Here is a 20,422-nt window from a genome sequence, read left to right as displayed (position 1 = left end):
GGTGTCCTAGGCACAAATGCCACCAGCACAAAGTTGACTAGTAGGGAAAATGACATAATGGGTGGATCTACTTGCCGACAACATCTACTCTCCACTGCAGAAGTTGGAATAGGAAAGAAAATTTTGCAAAACATTTTCAAATAATTAATCTAATATTTCTATTTCATCTTTTAGATACTCTAATCAATATTAAACAAAAATAGCTCAAACAATTTTGATGAAATGGTAAATAATAGTTCAAATTATGAGAATATGTTTACGGTAACTCTTCGAAACCAATCAATATATCCGGTGGATTAGAACAGGTTCTCAGCCATTCTGAAAAATTATGTATAACATCATATTATACCCAGTTTTCTGTGAATGTAAAAGTGTACAAGCTTACATTTAAAATCAGTTTTTATCCGAGGAAAGTTGTTTATGATAAGATGCGAGAAATAACTATTATTACATTTCACAAAGCTAATATTAGAACAAATAAAATCATAAGTAATTTTAAGCCTTTTACATTAACCTTCAACACCCTAATTTTACTGTAACATTTAAAACAAATAAAATCGAAATTTTCTTTGTAAAAACAGGTAGTGATGCCCATAAAAGATCACTACACCATCAACAGAGTGCTTTTACAAGTTTGGATTGCTCCAGTGATATAAGGTAACTATCAATAAATTGGACAAATAATTTTTATTTTAACTAAAAATAATTTACCCATCCACAGTTCTTGAATTATATTATTGATTGAGTAAAACATGAACAATAATATTTTTATTTATTAATCTCATTATATAAAACGAGGTTTTGCATAGAACACAAAATATGAGTTCAAATCTTTGTTAGATTAAAACCACAGCATAATAAGACAATAATAATTTTTGTACTGGCTGCCCTTTTCCCTTCTGCATTTACTTTTAAAAATTGGAATATTCCAAGGACTTTGTTTGGGTCTACTATGTTTTATGTTATTGTTTTTTGTGATGGGTGTCTCCTCACCCCACAACAAAATAGCCCAAAACCACTACAAGACTTGAAATTATATTTAGTAACTAAACCAGGCAAACTTATTGCAATGCATTGGACATTAATGACTTCCAGACAAAGGTTTTGCATAAACATTTGTTGGCATAAAATGTACCATAGGTCATACTATATAGATTCTTATAAACAACAAGAACAACCCCCCCTCCCCCAAAAGTTTAAATCATATAACTGTTTATTTATTTTCTTACTTGTTTCTATCCCTGTTTTATTCATGTATGTTAGTACTTTGAAAATTCAGTCCAAAATGCTTTGAACTTTAATTTGTTGATTTAATGTAAACACGAACTTTAATTTCAGTGATATGAAGTTGTCCTCCAATAACAGAAGTCAGTATGTACGTCAGGTATATTGAATAAAGGATTATTTCATAATCATAGCTTTTAAATAATTTTATTATATCTATTCAATTTAATTTTCTATTTATGAACGATTTCCACGGGGAACTAAAGGGATAAGACAATAGCCGATAAATTTATGTACAGTACATCCCAAATGACGATACACAAAATTACCCCTTTTGTATTTTAAAACTCAACTTAATAATCAAACCAATCAGAATTCAGTAAAAGTCCCCAAAGTTGTTAAGCCAGTGAATAAGGAAACGTTAATATGAAACTTTTGGGGACATTTTGGCCCGTCTCTTTTTTAATTAACAAGTAGGGAGGGGAATGGGATGGTATTGAATTATAAATTGAATGGTATCCAAAGTTTTATAAAGACAATCTCCCATTGCTTGGCTTCGGGTACTCTTATTAAATCCAGAATGGCACTTTAAAGTACAGAAGGGGTAATTTTGTGTATGCTAAAATATAATTTATATTTTGTTTAAATTCTTTAAATTATTTTTATAATGTTTTTTTTGAAATATATTTCTTGTGTGTTTTTATAGAAAGTTGTCTAAGGATACTCAAAAAAAAGTGCTTATTGAAACGTATTAATATCCGCCATACTGAAAAATCAAGTATCGTATCGTACAAAAAATACAATAAAAATCATAAAATCAATACTAGATTTGTTGGCCCCCTAGTTAATCTTATAATTTTGTATTTGACTATCCTCAGAAAGCTGTCTATAATACGATGCGATAAATAACTATCAATTAACTTTTCTATAAGACCATACTCAGAACTGGTTTGTATCCAGTGGAAACTAATTGAATTAAGAGCAATGACTGTTAACATGATATTATTGTTTGTTTAGAATTCTGGTGATAGTTTTGGTTGTTGTAATTGTTTGGTAGAGAGATGTACAGGCAGAGGCAGGCAGCAGGATAATTCTCTTTACAGGCAATCCAAGTCAATTTCATACCTGATTTTTTACCTAAATAATCTTTAGAGGTGGGCTGGGGGAAGGATTTTATTTGGCTTATATTTGTATTATTTTACAAGTAGGTGTTCAACAAAAAAGCTATTTTAAATATTGTCATGTTAATAACTTTTAAAATTTCTAAGCAACTGTTCTTTTAAATTTGTTATGGTTAATATCATATTAATAAAACTTTATATAGTTATTTCATGTAGATGCTAATAGAAAACGCCTTAAAATCAACTAGAAACAATCTCTAAGTTGTTAAGTTGTTTATAATGTTATTAGTAAACTTAAATAGATAAGAGAGAAATGAGACAGTGACAAATGTATCATCCATTATTCTGAGCTGGATCTTTAAATCATTTCAATGATGCGCCAAATCGGGGTGAGCCAACTTTCCACCAATGAGAGCACAGCATTTTACGAAATGCCGCGCTGTGATTGGCTGAAATTCAGCGCACCCCGATTTGGCGCACCATTGAAATGATTTAAAGATCCAGCTTGAATCCGTAGATAAACTAATTTTCTATAGTAAGAAAAAACGTTTGTTATTTTAACACACTTTCATTTCTATAAATGGCAAAACTTTTTTTCTATTTCTTTCAGAACATGGAGATAAATTCTTTAATTAATATAACTTTGTCATTCCACTTTCCATAGAATTCAGGGAAGGAGGGGCATTTGGCTGTTTATTACTAATAGTCCCCAATGTTTTTTTAATAACGTTTTCTTATTTGTTGGCTTAGCCAATTTGGGATACTTTTTTTAATTTTGATTGGTTTGTTCATGATGTGTTTAAATGTTTCAACCACTGATTTTAATCTACAAAAGGGGTAATTTTGTGTATCATCATTGGGGATGTATATCAATTTATAAGTCGTTGTCTAATTCCTTTAGATCCCTGGATATAATTATATTTCAGTGTCCTTTCTCTGATAAAGTGAAAACCTAAATTTCTTGTGAAGATTTCTCATTGTCAGGTTTATTTGTGGAAATATTATTTATATGAGGAAACATAATTTACTTAGCTGTCAAATAAGAGATTTTGAAATTTCTTTACAAGCTACTTATGATTTTGTTTCTTTATTTTTATCACTCCCCGTGTAAAATAAAATATAAGACGTCAACATGAAAGGATATCTGCTCAAATAAATTTAATTGATTAAAAGTGACAAGTGCTAAGTGAACTCAGAAATACAGAGATAAGACAGTGAAAGATAAGATTATCTTTGATAGAGGAAGAATAGTTATTTCTCGCATCGTATTATAAACGGCTTTCCGCGGATATAGAATGTACAATTATAAGATTAAAACTAGTTTTTTTAGCCCCGAGGTGCCGAAGGCACAAGCTAAAAAAACTGATTATGATCTTATGATTGTACATTTTTATATTCGTAGAAAGCTGGATATAATTCGGTGCTAGACATAGTTTTTTCGTATGGATGAGAACCGGTTCCTATCCACCGGATTCGAATGAATACGAGAAAGGCTTTTCTTGTTTTTCTTTTTCCTGAAAAATAAGAACCATATCTTTATTCAATGTTTGATTTCAACTTATAAGAAAATTTTCTTTTCTAGTTTTTTTTGTAGGGGAAATGTTCTATAAATAATGCCTTTCATATGTCTGTCTATCTCTTATACATCTATTTACTGCGCAAGTGTTATGGATAAAGTTAACCTCTATAATCAATAAAAGAAGTAAGTTTTTCTTTAAACATTTCCTGCAGAATATATAAAACATATTACATTGTTTTAACATAAGTTATTAGATCATTTATAATCTTACAGTCCAATAAGAGAAAGGGGACAATGACCTGTTTGTTCCACTAGTCCCCAACGTTTTATTTTAACGTTTTCTTATTCGTTGGCTTACCATTTTTGGATTAGTTGTTTGATAAATAAGAATGTTCAAATGTTTCAACCAATGATTTTGACATTTTAGATTTATAGATATTGTACTTTATCATTGTACAGTAATGTACTGAGAAAGATCTATTTAGGTTTAATATGTACTTTATGTTAAGTGCTTCATTTCATATTATTAAAAACCACAGGCTGTTCAACATTTGGCCTTCACATCAGGGTTAGGAGAATAAGTAAATAGACAAATAAAAAAAGATAATTTTGTTTGTGAAAGCAGAACAGAAACTGAAGTTTTTAATATCTAATCGTGAAATCAACATAAAATATTTTCTATTGATAGGTTCTGTAAATCTATAAGTCAACTATGGATTTAATATCACTTGGATCTGACACCAAATTTTCATGTTTTCTGATAAAGTGAAACGCGCAGCGGGCTAAAATAACAGTTTCTCCTTTCTACAACCTTATCCTTTTCTACGTAGTGGAAAAAATGAACTGACAGGAGAAATGGCATTCCCTATCTTAATATCCTCGTATATTTTACATCCATTAAGTCACATCAACAAAAACAGCTAGGTCTAAATTACTATATATAAATTTTTACCTATATTTACGGCTAGGGGAGCCGTCAAACGTTTTCTGGAGGACTAGATAATCAGCACCCTAAGGATCTTACCTGGAACCGAAAGTCATATCAATGCTTAATACAGCCATAAAAGTCTTGCTTTGTACCTTGATGACCCAGAAGGGTTTGCTGGTGTCCTGTGTCCTCCTGGTTGATGATACTTAAAAGATTTCAACTCCCAATTGTGCTTAAATAAAAAGTCAGTACATTTTTCTATCATTTGAATTGAACTGCCATTAATTGAGGGTATAAACGTCAATTAAACATTACTTACTTTACTTTTTCTTTATTGTTCTTTTTAATTTTTTTATTGTATGAGGTGTCAGTTCTTTTTCATGTCAGATCTAACTTTATTAAAACATTTTCTCAACACAGAATATTAAATACAGTGTCATATAATTTCAGCAAAATGTTAGCAGAACTGAATAGTACTACTTAAGTAGGGAGAAAACATTTGACTGGTTATTTTATGAGAACTTTTTTGAAAGCAATTTTACCCCACTTATAGTTATCAGAATTTAATGATTAATGGCTTATTTTCTTAGTTTTTTAATGCAATTAATAGAACACCAAAAAAATATATAAGTTTTCATTTAAAAAGTACGGTAAAATCTAAAATTTAAAACTTAGGTGTCAACATCTAAAAATGGTTTTAGCGCATTTTTCTTATGCCTAAATCTTCTAAGAAAAAAATTAGATTTTCTGTAGTTGACTTTGGGGGGCCAGTACTCCCTCCCTGGTTGAGATATGTCCTATCTGTATACATTTTTAGCTCTATATCTAAACTTTGAAGTGTTTTGCAGCCATTCATGCAAAAAGTTAAATATTTGAGCATGAGAAAAATGCGCTAAAACCATTTTTAGAGTTGACACCTAAGTTTTGAATTTTAGATTTTACTGTTTTTTTTTTAAATAAAAACTGAAATATTTTTGTTGTTCTATTAATTGCATTAAAAAGCGAAGAAAATAAGCCATTAATCATTCAATTCTGATAACTATAAGTGGGGTAAAAATGCTTTCAAAAAAGTTCTCATAAAAAAAACACACTGTATAATAACGAACAATTGGCTGAATAACCTTGGGATGTTAATCTGTTTATTGGTTAATTTGTTATCCTTTTAGATTCCTAATCACTTACTTTGAATTCAGTCTAATTCTATTGTCTTTTTGCAATTATGAAAACTTTGCAATTTGCAAATATGTACAGTATGATACGGAAGTTATTGCACATATGTTAAATATCTCCCATCCCAGTACAACTGTCCTATTGTAATGGATATAGGATATTCGTGGATACTATAATAGGAGAAAAATTGTCGTCAATTTAGCTTGCTAACATGGAACTCATTTATAAGACTCTTCGTTCATCCAATTGGAAGGAAGGGGATGGGGTGAAGGGTTGGGAATGTTTGAATCGCTATTATAGCCCACTGCGTGTTTCACTTTGTTAGATAACATGAAAATCTGGTGAAAGTAATAATATATCCATCCCAGTAAACTGTCCTGAAGAGATGGACAAAGCTTTGCCGATAAAGTTAACCAGTAAGTTGCTTTCTTGTCAAAATACTAGCATATGATGTCTGAGGTTGCAAAGCAGATACGTGATTATTGGTTCATTTTAGCTACAATTTAAACAGGGATGTAAGGGGATAAGAAAATGTCAGATAAAGCAATGAACATTCTCAATGATGATACACAAAATTTTGTTGAATTTGTTGTTGAAACGTTTGGACACCCAACATAATGAACCAACCAAACAAAATGCAATAAAAGTCCCCAAAGGTATTCAGTCAACTAATAAGAAAATGACCACTCCCTTCCTGGGTATATTTCTGCTGTATTCTAAATATCAAATTAAACCTTGGTTTTACTTTTATTGTTTTAATATGTTTAAATGGGCTATAATATGGATTTGTAAAAAGAAAAGTGCAATTTTGCGGTAACCTGGGGAGGGAGATGATATTGGCAGAAAAACAATTTTTAACCCCCAATACTTTTCCTAGATAATACTATGTGAGAGTTTTTAATTCTATCTATTGCGGACAAATAACTATTTGATTGCAAGGTTTTTATCTAAATCTTGTAGATGAATATGAGTTGCACCTGTTTTTAATTAAAGACATTCCCTATACGCGGACTTTGCATAAATGATTAATTTTTAACCTCTTTTGTTATTACACGGTTTAAGATTTTGGATATTTTACAATTGTAAAAAGGTATCAGAAAATAAAATCAAACTTTTTTTCCATAAAAAAACATACAGATATCGTATTACTTTGAAATGAATGTAATTAACTTGGATCCGTTTTCCAGAAATGTGTTTTGGTCCGTAATTGTATTTGCTTCAGGTAATTTGCTTTAAACAATTATATAGGAAGTGCAGCTACTCTATAGTTTTTCTTATATTTCTTCTGTGTTCTAAACTTATATAACTATTAGAGTATTAAGGTAGATTTAAACCTGCCCGGGTCTACTTTTAAATACTACTTCACTACATAAGGATTTACCTTTCCTTGCTGTTAACCTTTCAGTTTAAGTAGCATCTCCAATTTCTATTTTCGTCTGACTGTAATGCGTTTAATAAATGAGTTTTATGTGGCTTAAGTCCACTAAGTTTACTATTGTTAGGTGGTTACTCCAATGTAAATATATTAGCGGCTAATCCGCTAGAGGCCTCTAGAACCATTTAAGTAAGTAGGGGTGGATCATCCACTTTATATTTTAGTTAAGAAAAGTAAAAAAGATTGTGGGTTCTTTCTTTCAAGGGTTGATTTTTCTTCTGATGGAGGTTACCCTCCCCGAAAATAGTTATTAACCTTACCTGGACCTATGAAAGTCTCACTGTGAAGGAGAACCATTTCGGTCGAGCAAGATCCTTCGATGCAAACAAAGGCAAACAAACATCCTTTAATTTTATATAAATTTAGGATACTTAATGGTTTATATTGTTTATAGTTGTATCTGGTGGATTTTTCCTGCATGACAACACAAGTGAATTCTTAAAGTCAACTGTTCAAACTACTCTAGACTCCATGGTGCCATTATCTCAGGTAACAAACTACTCTAGACTCCATGGTGCCATTATCTCAGGTAACAAATACTCTAGACTCCATGTTGCCATTATCTTAGGTAACAAACTACTCTAGACTCCATGGTGCCATTATCTCAGGTAACAAACTACTCTAGACTCCATGGTGCCATTATCTCAGGTAACAAACTACTCTAGACTCCATGGTGCCATTATCTCAGGTAACAAACTACTCTAGACTCCATGGTGCCATTATCTCAGGTAACAAACTACTCTAGGCTCCATGGTGCTATTATCTCAGGTAACAAACTACTCTAGACTCCATGGTGCCATTATCTCAGGTAACAAACTACTCTAGACTCCATGGTGCCATTATCTCAGGTAACAAACTACTCTAGACTCCATGGTGCCATTATCTCAGGTAACAAACTACTCTAGACTCCATGGTGCCATTATCTCAGGCCATTTTCAACGCCTAAATGGTCTTTTAAAACCTAAATTGCTTTAAGTGACTTTGTGAGTTCAACTATATCATTCAACACTTATTAAATTCTTATAATAAACATTTTTATTAATAGATAGATGATTAGTTAAATGAATAAATAGATTCTTAGGCATAGTGATAGGTGGAAAATAGATAGATTAAGATTATTAACAAGGATGACAACATCCATAAGTAGCGAAGACATCCGAAAAATATGAACTATAGAGCAATGTCATAAGAAATATTAAACTAAAATAAATCTCGAAACCTCTAGAAATGTATAACGTTAAAATCTAAGAATCGATCCAGCACCCCAACCATTAAGTAAGTCTTAATGAAACTTTGAAATTTCAGCAGACTATTTTGAAAGGAGTTGGGAAAATTATGAAAACTAGGAATCGAACTAGCATTCCAATTATAAGCAAATCTCGATGAAACTCTTTAGAAGTATGCAGAATTTGAACTGAATTAAAACTGAAGCCGTCTATTTTAAATAGGAGTTAAAAAACATGAAAACTCAAAAATCTAGGAATAGACCTAGCACCCCCATTAATTGACAACTCTTAATGAAACTTGGTGAGAGTGTATAGAATGTTAAGTTATTCAACCTCCGAAAATTTCAGGCGTCTATCCTAAAGAGGAGCCGAGAAAATTACGTTTCCCCAATTTAAACTTTAACAGAAGGACAGACGGACGGACGGACATTTCGAATTATAGAGTAACTTCGCTACTAAACCTGGATTATGATTCTTAGATATGATTATCATGTTTTTTATGTTTACTATGAAATAAATTATAAATTATTGAAAAGAAATTAATTATTCAATCAAAATATTTTCTATAAAGATATGCTAATCAAAACATATTTTTATTTCTTAATAAATTAGGTAAATAATAGGTTTTTTTCCAAAATAAAATAAAAATCAAAAAATTAATTTAATCAAATAGAAAGGTTCCTATGAAAAATTACGTCATACTGGCTAACTATTGGTCAATTAAAATGTATACTTGCCTGCCATTAGTAATTTAGTCTGAGTATTGGCCTATCATTTGTCATTTGTATTGTATGACATCATTTTTTATAGGCACTAAAAAGAGCTTCCGTCTGGATTGTTTTAGAACTGTTTTGAACATAATTAATCTTATATTATCATAAATGATCTAATAATCCATAACAGGGTTAAAAATAATTTTAATATTCATTAAAATTTATGATAATAAGTTAATAATTTATGTTTAATTAACATAAATTATTAACTTATTCTAGTTAGAATCTGATTCAAGGTTTCCATTTAACTTTAATAAACATAACTATTACGTTTTAAGCATTAATTAATTTCAAGTAAAATTTATATAAAAAGACTATTTATTTCAGGGATCGGAAGCCTCACGTAAGCCGCGTGTAAGCCTCAGTGAAATCGTGATTTTATCACAATAAAATTCAGTTGGATGTATTAAACGGCTCTTTAGCAAACAATCCTTCTTTCTGAAATTTTTTTTTCTGCTCACAAGCAGGTTTAAATTTGAGGCTTATGCGCGGCTTACGTGAGGCTTCCGATCCCTGATTTATTTCGTCAAATTTGGAGATATATACTCGCTCATAAAGTAAAAAATGAAAGGAATTATTTGTGTTTATTGGCTCCGGGGACCATTTGATATTTATTTTTTATTTCTTTGGAAAGTCATCTATAAATTGATTCGAATCGTGATTTTTTTTTCAAATTAATTGGATTTTAAGCCATACTGGAAATGGGGTTTAAAAACTTTTGGTTCAATATTTTTTTTAATCGGATTAATTTAAAACAATTAACATATTTTTAATTTTTAGGTTTTATTTCCAAGCGTTGTTGTGTGTAATATCAACCAGATAAGAAAATCTTTCTTCAACGAATTAGGTGAATTATTTTTATAGCAGGTGCTAAGCTACTCTATGATTTACTCAGTTGCAGTTGAACCTAAACGGCCAGGATCCCCCAAAACCAATGTCCAATGAGTATCTATAACAAGAACTAACTATATTTTAACGGATGGAAAAGTTTAAGGCATGATAGGTTTTCTTCAGATACGTTCTCTCCGGTTTATTTCTTTAAAATGTACTAGCGGCTTCGCCCCTAGCCTCTAGGGGCTTTGCCCCAAGAGGTGATCAAAAAATTTTTCTGGCGAAATTCGAAAAAGGACCAAGAAAATCTTCAGCAAGAAAAAAATGGACAAAAGAAATCTTCAGCAAAAAAAAATGGGGGATTTTTTGTTTTTGGGGGGGTAGGGGGTGTCCCACCTCAAGAAAAAATCCTAAAACTACCACAGAACCAGTAGGTATATTCCCTGAAGAGTAGAATCCGATTGGTTCAGTGGTTACCGAGATCTTAAGGGACGGACAGACTGACAGACATCATTCTACTTTGTATTATAGATATCAACAGTTTTATTCCCTTATTAAAATTCTGTGGACTTTGATACATCCCCACTAATGATGAACAAAATTACCCCTTCTTTACATTAAAATTGTTAAAATGTTTGGACACCAACCATTATGCGGTTTTAAAACTTTGGATACCTATGTAATTTACAGTCAAAGGTCCCCTCATCTTTACTGAATGTTTAAGGTACTAAGATTAGCTCCAACCTAATTCTGGTGAAATATGCATTTTAATTTTGGGAAATTTTAAATGGTGTTTCTGTAAAAAAAAAAATTCTGTAATAATTTGAAAAATTACGATTTTGTCTAATTAAAAATTTTATTTTTGCTTTTTTTAGTAAGGTTTTTTCCAAACAAATAAATAAATCTGTTTTCAAACACATTTTTAATTGATTAAACCCTTATATCCATCTGACCAAAATTTTTTACAGATTGCTATAATTATTTTTGTTGCGTCATAGAAACTCCTTGCTGACGTTGCTTATTTCCTATTCTAGGATTTTTTGAGAACGAAACCCTGGTTCGAATCATGTATGAAGATTTCATCAAGGGAACGAAGGTACGTTTTTATACAGTAATAGGGCAATAGAAAATAATTTATGATTCTCCTGAATATTAATGATTTTATTTTTATCATAGCTATAAAGATCGATGCGAAGTTAGAGTACAAATGTTATGTCAATAATTAATTTTAATAAAAAAAGCTTTTGTATTGACTACTAAGAACAATAACAACGTATGTCCATAAGTAACGCAGCAATAGAAACTACATTATCGGGCAACAAACAGTATTATTATTTTTTTTTTTTTGGGGGGGGGGATCTGTTTTCCTTCGAGGGATTTTTTCTTGGAAGAGTGGAGATACTAAATTAGTTTTAAATCTCCCCTTAACCTATAAGAATCTTCACTGTAAAGAAAAACCATATCGGTTAGTGAGATCCTTCGCGCCACAGACAAAAAAGCTTACTACTTTATATAATTGGACTAGCGGATACGCCCTTGGAAGACTCTAGGGGCTCTTTAAAAAAAAATCTTTTTAGCCGGGTGGTATTTTTTATTGGGAGGGTGGATATATCCTCCTCAGATATAGTTAAAAAACCTTCACTGGACCTATAAGAAGCTTCTCTGTAAATGAGAACCATAAACGTGCAGCGGTTAGTTAGATTCTTTGAAACAGACAAAAATCTTACTAAATTATGAAATAGGATGAAGTAAAATACTATTCCTTAAATAAAATTAACAGGATGTTTGTTTGTGTGTCTGTCTGTGCCGAAAGATCTAGCGCTCCCAAGAGATATCAACAATAGAATTTTTTTATTGTCTTAAACCTATAGTTAAAAACGATGGGGTCCACTAACTCCTTCCACTAAAAGTGCCCCTAGAGGCTTTTAGGGGGCGTGGACGCTGGTATTAAATACAATGTTAACCTTTCGAAATAAAACTGTAATGATATATTAATAGTACATTTTAATAGTACTATTTCATCCTTTTTAATGCTAATTACAAATTTAATTAAATTTACAGGATAATTCCGACTCATCTAATTATACTGGTCTTGGTACGGAAAATGACGAACAGCATGATCTTAAAAGAAAAGAATTTTATGAGGTAACATTTTTACAGCTTAGCTCGAAACCGATGAATATCCGCTGGATTAAAACCAGTTTTCATTTACATTGAAAAATCATGTATAGCATCAAATTACAGACGAAAAATTAAACAAAAATCATAGAATTAATACCAGTTTTGTTAGACCTAACAAATATATTTTTTTATTTTACTATCCGAGGAAAGCTGTCTAAAATACGATGCGATAAATAACTAATAATATTTTCATGGCTGAGAATTTTTAGGCCTTGAAAAGAGTGTTTGTTAATCATTATTTCCAAACAGAAATAGTAATTGTTTTGGAGATCTTTAAATTAATAGGGGGGGAGGGCACTATTATTATATGTCTGTTTGTCTGTCCCTTTAGAATATTGGTCATTTTTTATTTGGTAATTAAGGATTTAAGAATGTATACAAATTAAATCGAAAAGATCAATTATGCTCTGATATGCATACATAAAAGAATTTTTCTATTGTTTTTTTTAAATCAAATTCTGTCTAGAATGCTGAAATATCTTAGACATGTTAAAAGAAATTTAATTTTATATTGCTTAAACTTTTTCTTGTCTATTAATACTAAAAAACATCTACATATAAAAGCGAAGCTTAACAAATCAAACAATTATTAGCTATTTTGATTAACTATTAAGTCTTTAAATCTTTTGCTAAAAGTGCAAGAAACCCGATGCAAGGTTTAAAATCAATAGGGCGATTCTAAGATAATAAATTTATCATAATGCCTATCCGTTCCATTTCAACCCTGCGAGTGAATAAACTTACCTCATATGTAGAAAAACTATGCACTAAGAAAGTTTTGTTTATAAAAATGCAATAAAATCCATCAAAATGTCGTATAATAAAACTTAAATTTTCTTACGGTGTTTCTTCAGGGAGGGAGGGGACATTTGGCTGTTTATTACACTTGTCCCCAAAGTCTTATAATAACATTTTTTATAAGTTGGCTTTAACTACCTTGAGGCCTTTTATTGAATTTTGATTAGTTGTTTCATTTAGTTTAGTGTCAAAACGCTTCAACCAATAATTGTAATCCACAAAAGGGGAAATTTTGTGTATCATCATTGGGAAATTAATTGAACATCAATTTATCGGCTATTGTCTTATCCCTTTAGATCCCAGATGTGTCTGACAATTGACAGATAAAGTAATATAATTGAAAACACCAATTAAGAATATTTGAAAATAATAGTCATTGAGGTTAATATGTCATACTAGAAGCTACGCCCCTAGAGACCTCTAGTGGCACTTTAAATGTTTTTTTTTTCTTTCAAATATGTCTATGTTGCGTTGAACTCTCTACGCAAAATCGAGTATAGTAAAAAATCTTTTGATTTTTTGTAATTTTCTAGGGAGGGTGGTGGTACCCTCCCCCAAAATAGTTACAAACCTTCCCAGACCTATGAAAAGCTATCATGTTAAGGAGAACCCGATCGGTTTAGCAGTTAGCGAAAACCTTCGGTTCAGACAAAGAAACATCCTCTTACTTTATTATAAAGATAATATTTTTTTTTAAAATACTTTCCTGTTTGATAATTAAAATTGAACACTGAAGACAGACAGGCAAAATTACGATTAAGAACAATTTAGAGAAATCTTGCAAGTAATTTGAAAGATTAATCTACCAACCTTAATTTTTTAACGTGAAAGGAAATTTGTATCAGGATTCAATTTAGCGGAGAAAAAATAACAAAGGATAAAGTAGAGACTTATATTAAATTCGGGAAATAAAAAACTTTGGAAATTCTATAATAGGGTTACCCGACCAAATATGTACCCCCCCCCCCCCCTGATATAAAGGATAATGGACCAAATATAGTCTTTTCTCTCGGTCCTACTCGGTCATGTTGGAAGGGTGACGCAAATTTCAGATCCCAAATTTTGCGATTATAGAAAAAATTATCTTTATATTATAGCGAATTAAATAGCCTTGCAAGCATCGCTTTTTTCTTACAGAGAAAAATGGTAAATCAAATTTGAAATAAATTAAAGTATGATCAAAAATAAAAGCAATACTGTATAGTTAGAGGATGAACTTTTGTTGTGTAACTTTTCAGGAATATTAGGTATATGGATCTTAAATTAAGCTTACATATTTTCTTTTTTATATAAAATTCTTACAATGTAAGCTGGTAAATATTCGGGTAAAGATTTATTTAACTTGTATTTATCTCTCCCTTCCTGTTAGTTTTGAACCTGAAAGAAAACAATTAGTTTGCATATTTAACAACAACAAATATTAACTTTTTAAACATTATTCAACTTTTTGCTAGACAAGGATGACAACATTCCTAAAAGCGAAGCCCTGAAACGGTAGGACAAACGAATATTAACACTTGTAGATTGTCAAAACTGAAAATTAGAATATAAATGTATAACAGTTGAAGCAATATTATAAGTAAATTTGTTGAAAAACTGCTTAAATACAGAATATTGTTTAAGGACATACATACATATTTTGTACTTGATTATAGAGATGCTTCGCTTATAACATTGTACTTTGTTGTTAAAAGATTAAATCAAGCGGATTATTTTATCACATAAAAATAAGTTGTTAAAAAAGTTAAAAATCAACATGTTTAAAATGGACGTACGGACATTCTGGTTACAATTATAGAGCTGCTATGCTTTCTTAATCGTACCTAACTACTACAGGAATTACCATGAAAAGTTTGAAATCAAAGGATAATTATAACGAGCCTAAATTAACGTAAAAAGCTATCCGTTACAGACGTTAGGACCGACGGTTTTACGGACGGACCGACCCTAATTATAGAAAAGCTTCGCTTTCAAAAACAGTGCCTTTTCCATAGCCTCCAGAGATATTTTTGCATTTATTTTCTATGACTTTTTATGGTAATTATCTATAATACAAAGTAGAACGATGTCTGTCTGTCTGTCTGTCCGTCTGTCCCTTAAGATCTCGTTAACCACTGAACCGATCGGATTCTACTCTTTAGGGAATATACCTACTGGTCCTGTGGTGGTATTAGGCTATTTTCTTGGGGGTTGCGTGGGTATCTATTTTTTCACAATTTTTTTTCTTATGGGGAAGTTTTTTTTTAAATTCCTCTTAGGGCAAAGCCCATAGAGGCTAGGGGCGAATCCGCTAGTTTAGAAAATAGTATATTGATTTTGGTAAGGAAAAATAAAGAAAGAAAAAAAAATGCAATACACATAAAGTACTTAGATAGGGAATAGTGATTTGTTATTCTTTTTTGTTATAGCATTAGTGGTTTTCTAATATATATTCATATTATGTGTTTTACATACAATTTATTCCTTGCACTGTTATATCAAAAACTAAAAAAAACAAGGAGGGAGGGTATTTATTTCAGCTGTTCCCAAAGTTTTATAATAATGTTTTCTTATTCGCATTTTTAAGAACTTTGTGGACTATAGCTAAAAAATACAAATGTTGAAAATATGTTTAATTTTATTTCTCCTCAACTTTAATAAAAAGGTTAAGAAGTAAAACTCTTCTTTTCTAATTAAAACTTTTAAAGACTTTGATCTGAACATTTTATCCACCAAAAAGTTTCATCAATGTACAACAACAATGAATTCAATTCATTTTTTTTTGTAATGTTATTCTTTTAATTCTTTTGCTATGCATTTTAATGGACTTGAATGTTTAAAATTATTTTTTTTTGTGAGGTCACTCTTTTCTAGGGGCGATTTCTCTTGGGAGGTTGGTTGTACCCTCCACCAAAATTGTTATGAACCTTCCCAGGACATATGAGAAGCTACCCTGTAAAGGAGGGCCATATTGGTTCGGTTGTTAGCGAGATCCTTCGGGACAAACAGACAAACAGATACACGCAGATACATAGAGATCCTCTTATATTATTATAATGATGAGGCCAAAAGTTACGTTTTTTTAAATTGCAAAAATGTTAAGATAATATAGAAAAGAAAAAAAATTTCATTGTAATTTATAAGACACATAGATATATTACAGTATTTTAGATTATTTGTATTTTTGTTACTTATGACGTCAGCTGTTTGTGTTTGTTGGCTGCGGGTTCGAGTCTGGAATATTGAAACGTATATTAAATAGATTGATTAGTCTGTATCTATGTCTATTAAGATATATAAGTTGGAAAGAATTTTAATGTTAGAGGGAGATTTGAAATCTGCATCAAATTTTAAGGATTTTTTATAAAATTCATTTTTTGTATAATTTTTTATCTGAAAGCGGAAATACAATTTAAGATAATTAATTTTGACATCTGTGATTGGTGGATTGAAAATTATCTTCGCTCTGATTGGAGAATCCTAAGTGTCGCACATCATTCAACCAAATAGAGCGCAGGTTTTTTTCCAATCCACCTATCCTATTGGTCAAAATTTATGAACTTAAATTGTATTAAAAAAAATCCTTAAAATTTGATGCAGATTTCAAATCTCCATCTAACATTAAAATTCCTTCCAACTTATATATCCTAATGTCTATAATGAAAAATGTTGTTTTCCTTGGCAGCACGGAGAGCTATTATAGAGTTTTTTAGTATTGAAGTAACTCTATAATTTCAAATATCCGTCGAATTATTGGCCCCTAATAGGATTTGGATCAATGGAGAGAATTAAGATGGGGGGGGGGGAAGAGGTATGAAACCCCCCTTAAAATTGAAATTTGGAAGGCCTTCTTTCTCTTTTTTACCCCATAATGATATTACACCCAATAATTTGTTGGTCAATATTAAATTTGCAAGCTTTATGCTCGTATATTTGTATACTCGCTCCAAGGTGTGGTTGGGGTTTTCCCATCCCCCTTACTTGTTTTTTCTTTGGAAAAGAAAAAAAAATTGGGGGGAGGAATTTTTCTTTTTTGGGGGGGGGTTGAGGGTGTCCCACCCCCAACAAAATAGCTTAAAACCACCACAGGACCAGTAGGTATATTCCCTAAAGAGTAGAGCCCATTCAGTTCAGTGGTTACCGAGATATTAAGCATCAGACGGACAGACAGACAGACATCGTTCTACTTTGTATTATAGATATCTTAAAATTTAATTTAATTTTAGGTATTGAAGAGTTATCTGATATCTAGAAATATTTCTGTCAATAAATCCATTATTTGGCAATCTCACCAGGTAACCGGTTTTTGGCGCATTTTAATAGAAATTTTTAAATATTTGTATATATAACATGGCTCGGCAGCCGCGCCACAGCCGCGTATAAGCCTCAAATTTAAACCCACTTGTAAGCATACATTTTTTGTCTGTTTTTCTATTTTTTGTCTGATAGATAGTCTGTTACAGGAACAGTTATAATATGACGATTTCATTGAGGCTTACACGCGGCTAACGCGCGGCTGCCGAGTCCTGGTATATATTATTTCTAGCTTGCCTTTAATCAGATATTGACGGCAGACATAGCCGCTAATATAAGCGTCAGATAAGATTGAAAAATCAGCCGCTAAAGTCGCATGATAATAGGAAATATAAATTTCATTCGCTAACAGCTAAAGACAGTTTTTTTCTCAAAATTCTTAGTCAAACACCTGACCCACCTGCCTTCCCTTATCTTGAAATTTATTGAAATTAGAGGGAGGTTAAATTTTCCTGAGTTATTATAGGTCATACATTTCAATGTGGCCACAAAAAGAAAAATGGCACCGCAGTGTTATCACAAGAAAGGAAAAAAATTGTATCCTTACTTTCTAATGCAATGCAGAAAAAAAAGTAAAAAAGTAAACAATATTGTCAATAACCTTTTTTTCTATATATCCTTAGAATGATGTGTACTTTTTTATTATAATTCTCATGGAGAGAGGGGACATTGGACTGTTTATTACACTAGTCCTAAAAGTCTTATTATTTTTTTATTCGTTAGCTGAACAACTTTGGGGACTTTAATTGAATTTTGATTAGCTGGTTCATTTAGTTGAGTGTTCACACTTTTCAACTACTAAATATAATGTACAGAATGTGTATCTTCGTTGGGACTGTATTGTATATTAATTTATCGGCCATTGTCTGATCCCTTTTAATCCCTGATAATTCTGAATTATATTGTGGTATCCGCCGAGGATAAATGGCAGACACCGGAGTTCAATTAGATTACGGCAGTGTGACAGACGTGGACACCTTACTATAGAGAAGCTACGCTTCTCTAGCTTTCACTAGATAATGATCAACATCTATTTTCAGTTGTCACTTTATTGAAGGTTTAAAAGATACTGAAGCTATATACAACAAACAATAATTACATGGATAGGAATAAATAATCATAACATCAAAGCATAAATAATACATATACAATGGTCAGTTTGGGCAATAATGATCCCCCATCCCTGAAAAGGGTGGGGGAGAATTAAGAATACAGTTAACCATAATAAACATGACAGATTCAATCATTAATTCTAAGCGTAGGGAGGGGGTCACTAGACCCCTTCCCCAGGACTCGGGGGAGGGCCATTGACCCTCCACCGAACCCCAGATCAGGGGTGCCATAGGCATGGCTCACGGTTGCCGAATACCACAACTCTCCCCTCGGAAGGCTGGGAGGTGGTTTCCCTACCAGACTTCCGACAGTGGTTGAGGCCTTCGGTCCGCTCCTTAGGGCTAAAATGTATACAAACGATAATGATTCAATGGAATCCTAGTGGTGAGTATCTTCTTAGGGTTGATGGGCTCCCAATGTGGGATAGAAGGCAGAGGCTGGCTTGGGTTGGACACGTTGGTCAGCGCCGGCAGGTATCAGGTTTGCTGGTGGCACAGTGGTTGCTGGAACAGTCAGCAGTGGGGCCTGCTGGTTGTTGTTGGCAGCGGCTGGGGCACTGGCTGCCAGGTTGATCGTCTGAGCAGCGGCCTGTCCTCCTGAGGGGCCGCGGGGTCTGCCAGAGGGCGGTCCTGGCCTACCTGGGCGGTCATGCCCGCTGTCAGTTGATTTCATAGACACCATTTCCTCGGCTGCTTCCCTGCCGATGGGAATGGCATCCCAGTCCACTGAGAAGTCCCGGGACTTGGCATGGTTGAGCCTGGCTCTAGCCAGCGCTTTCCTATATAAAGCTGGATGGTACAGGAACACTTGTGATATCGCATTCAGGGCTGCTCGGACTCCTCCTTGTGCTGCTGCCAGGGAAATGATGGTTAGGTCCCCCAGCAGTTTGAGGATCAACAACAGTAAACACAGTATGGCTGCGCCATCTCCCCACTCGTGGATGGCTTGTCTAAATCCAGCCCAGACATCCAGGGCTGCCTCTCCTTCCTCCGCCAGTCGGTCAATGTTGTAGGACACTATCCCATGGTCTCCTGTGGCCGAACAGCTGCCTTGCTGAACGCAGGAGCCATAGGATAGGCCGGTCAGCATGGCACTCTTGTATGCTGGGAACGCCAGCAGTTGTTGCCAGTCGTTCAACTCAGCCTGCGAATACAAGCCACCTGAACTGAAGTCATCTAAGGGTTCTGTCAACAACTGTGTAGGCGGATCCAGCGGGGGTGGCCTCTTCTTGGGAGCGGGGGTTAACTCTATCCAGCCTTCCTCCGCGTGCACAGTCAGGGGGTAGGTGGAGGAGCAGGGAATCTTGGTGGCGTGTTCACTGTATACCCGTGTCACAGCGTCTACAAAACCTGTGGGCTCTACTGGCACTTTGTCCCAACACTCCTTGTGTTCGCGGACAACGTACTTGTGACGTTGGCAGGTCAGCTGCAGCAGGATGTCTCCCCTCAGTACCGAGAACGTGCTCCCCTGGACACGCACCGGGTGGGCCGGGTCTAGTTGCTGGAGCTTCCAGCAGTTGGCCGCTACTTCTTCTGCTGCGGTGCTTTTCATGCGCGTTTCCAGGGTAAACCCAATATAACCTGCATGTATCTGTGCTTGAAGGGGAACGTCAACATCCCTGGCCGACACTCTGGGCAGCGCAGCCGCGGCTGGGTCAGCTGCCACGAACAACGCTGGATGGTTTGTGGCATGGGCCTCGAAGTCGCAGTTCACAATCGAGGTGGGGTTGGTCATGTTGATGAAAAACTGGGCCTGATGGTCAACCAGATATGCATCCATCACCAGGCTGGGCTGGAGGCTGCGGATCAGC

At 33.4% G+C, this 20,422-nt stretch overlaps 1 protein-coding gene across 1 annotated transcript in view; it reads left to right on the top strand.

Moving 5' to 3' along the window:
- LOC145331469 (pickpocket protein 28-like) overlaps window positions 1–20,422 on the top strand; it is a 60,329-nt gene continuing 39,907 nt past the window's right edge. Inside the window, exons 1-10 of the mRNA XM_080176149.1 lie at window positions 1–113; window positions 583–657; window positions 1,339–1,384; window positions 2,242–2,327; window positions 7,150–7,184; window positions 7,792–7,886; window positions 10,177–10,243; window positions 11,262–11,323; window positions 12,289–12,372; window positions 17,412–17,480. Of these exons, the coding sequence (XP_080032275.1) occupies window positions 58–113; window positions 583–657; window positions 1,339–1,384; window positions 2,242–2,327; window positions 7,150–7,184; window positions 7,792–7,886; window positions 10,177–10,243; window positions 11,262–11,323; window positions 12,289–12,372; window positions 17,412–17,480 (675 nt within the window). The 5' untranslated portion in view covers window positions 1–57. The remainder of the gene's footprint in view (window positions 114–582; window positions 658–1,338; window positions 1,385–2,241; window positions 2,328–7,149; window positions 7,185–7,791; window positions 7,887–10,176; window positions 10,244–11,261; window positions 11,324–12,288; window positions 12,373–17,411; window positions 17,481–20,422) is intronic.

This window comes from Acartia tonsa, chromosome 11 (genome assembly GCF_053477335.1).
Source record: "Acartia tonsa isolate MP-2025a chromosome 11, ASM5347733v1, whole genome shotgun sequence".
NCBI lineage: Eukaryota > Metazoa > Arthropoda > Copepoda > Calanoida > Acartiidae > Acartia > Acartia tonsa.
This window is presented reverse-complemented; position numbering and strand designations above follow the sequence as displayed.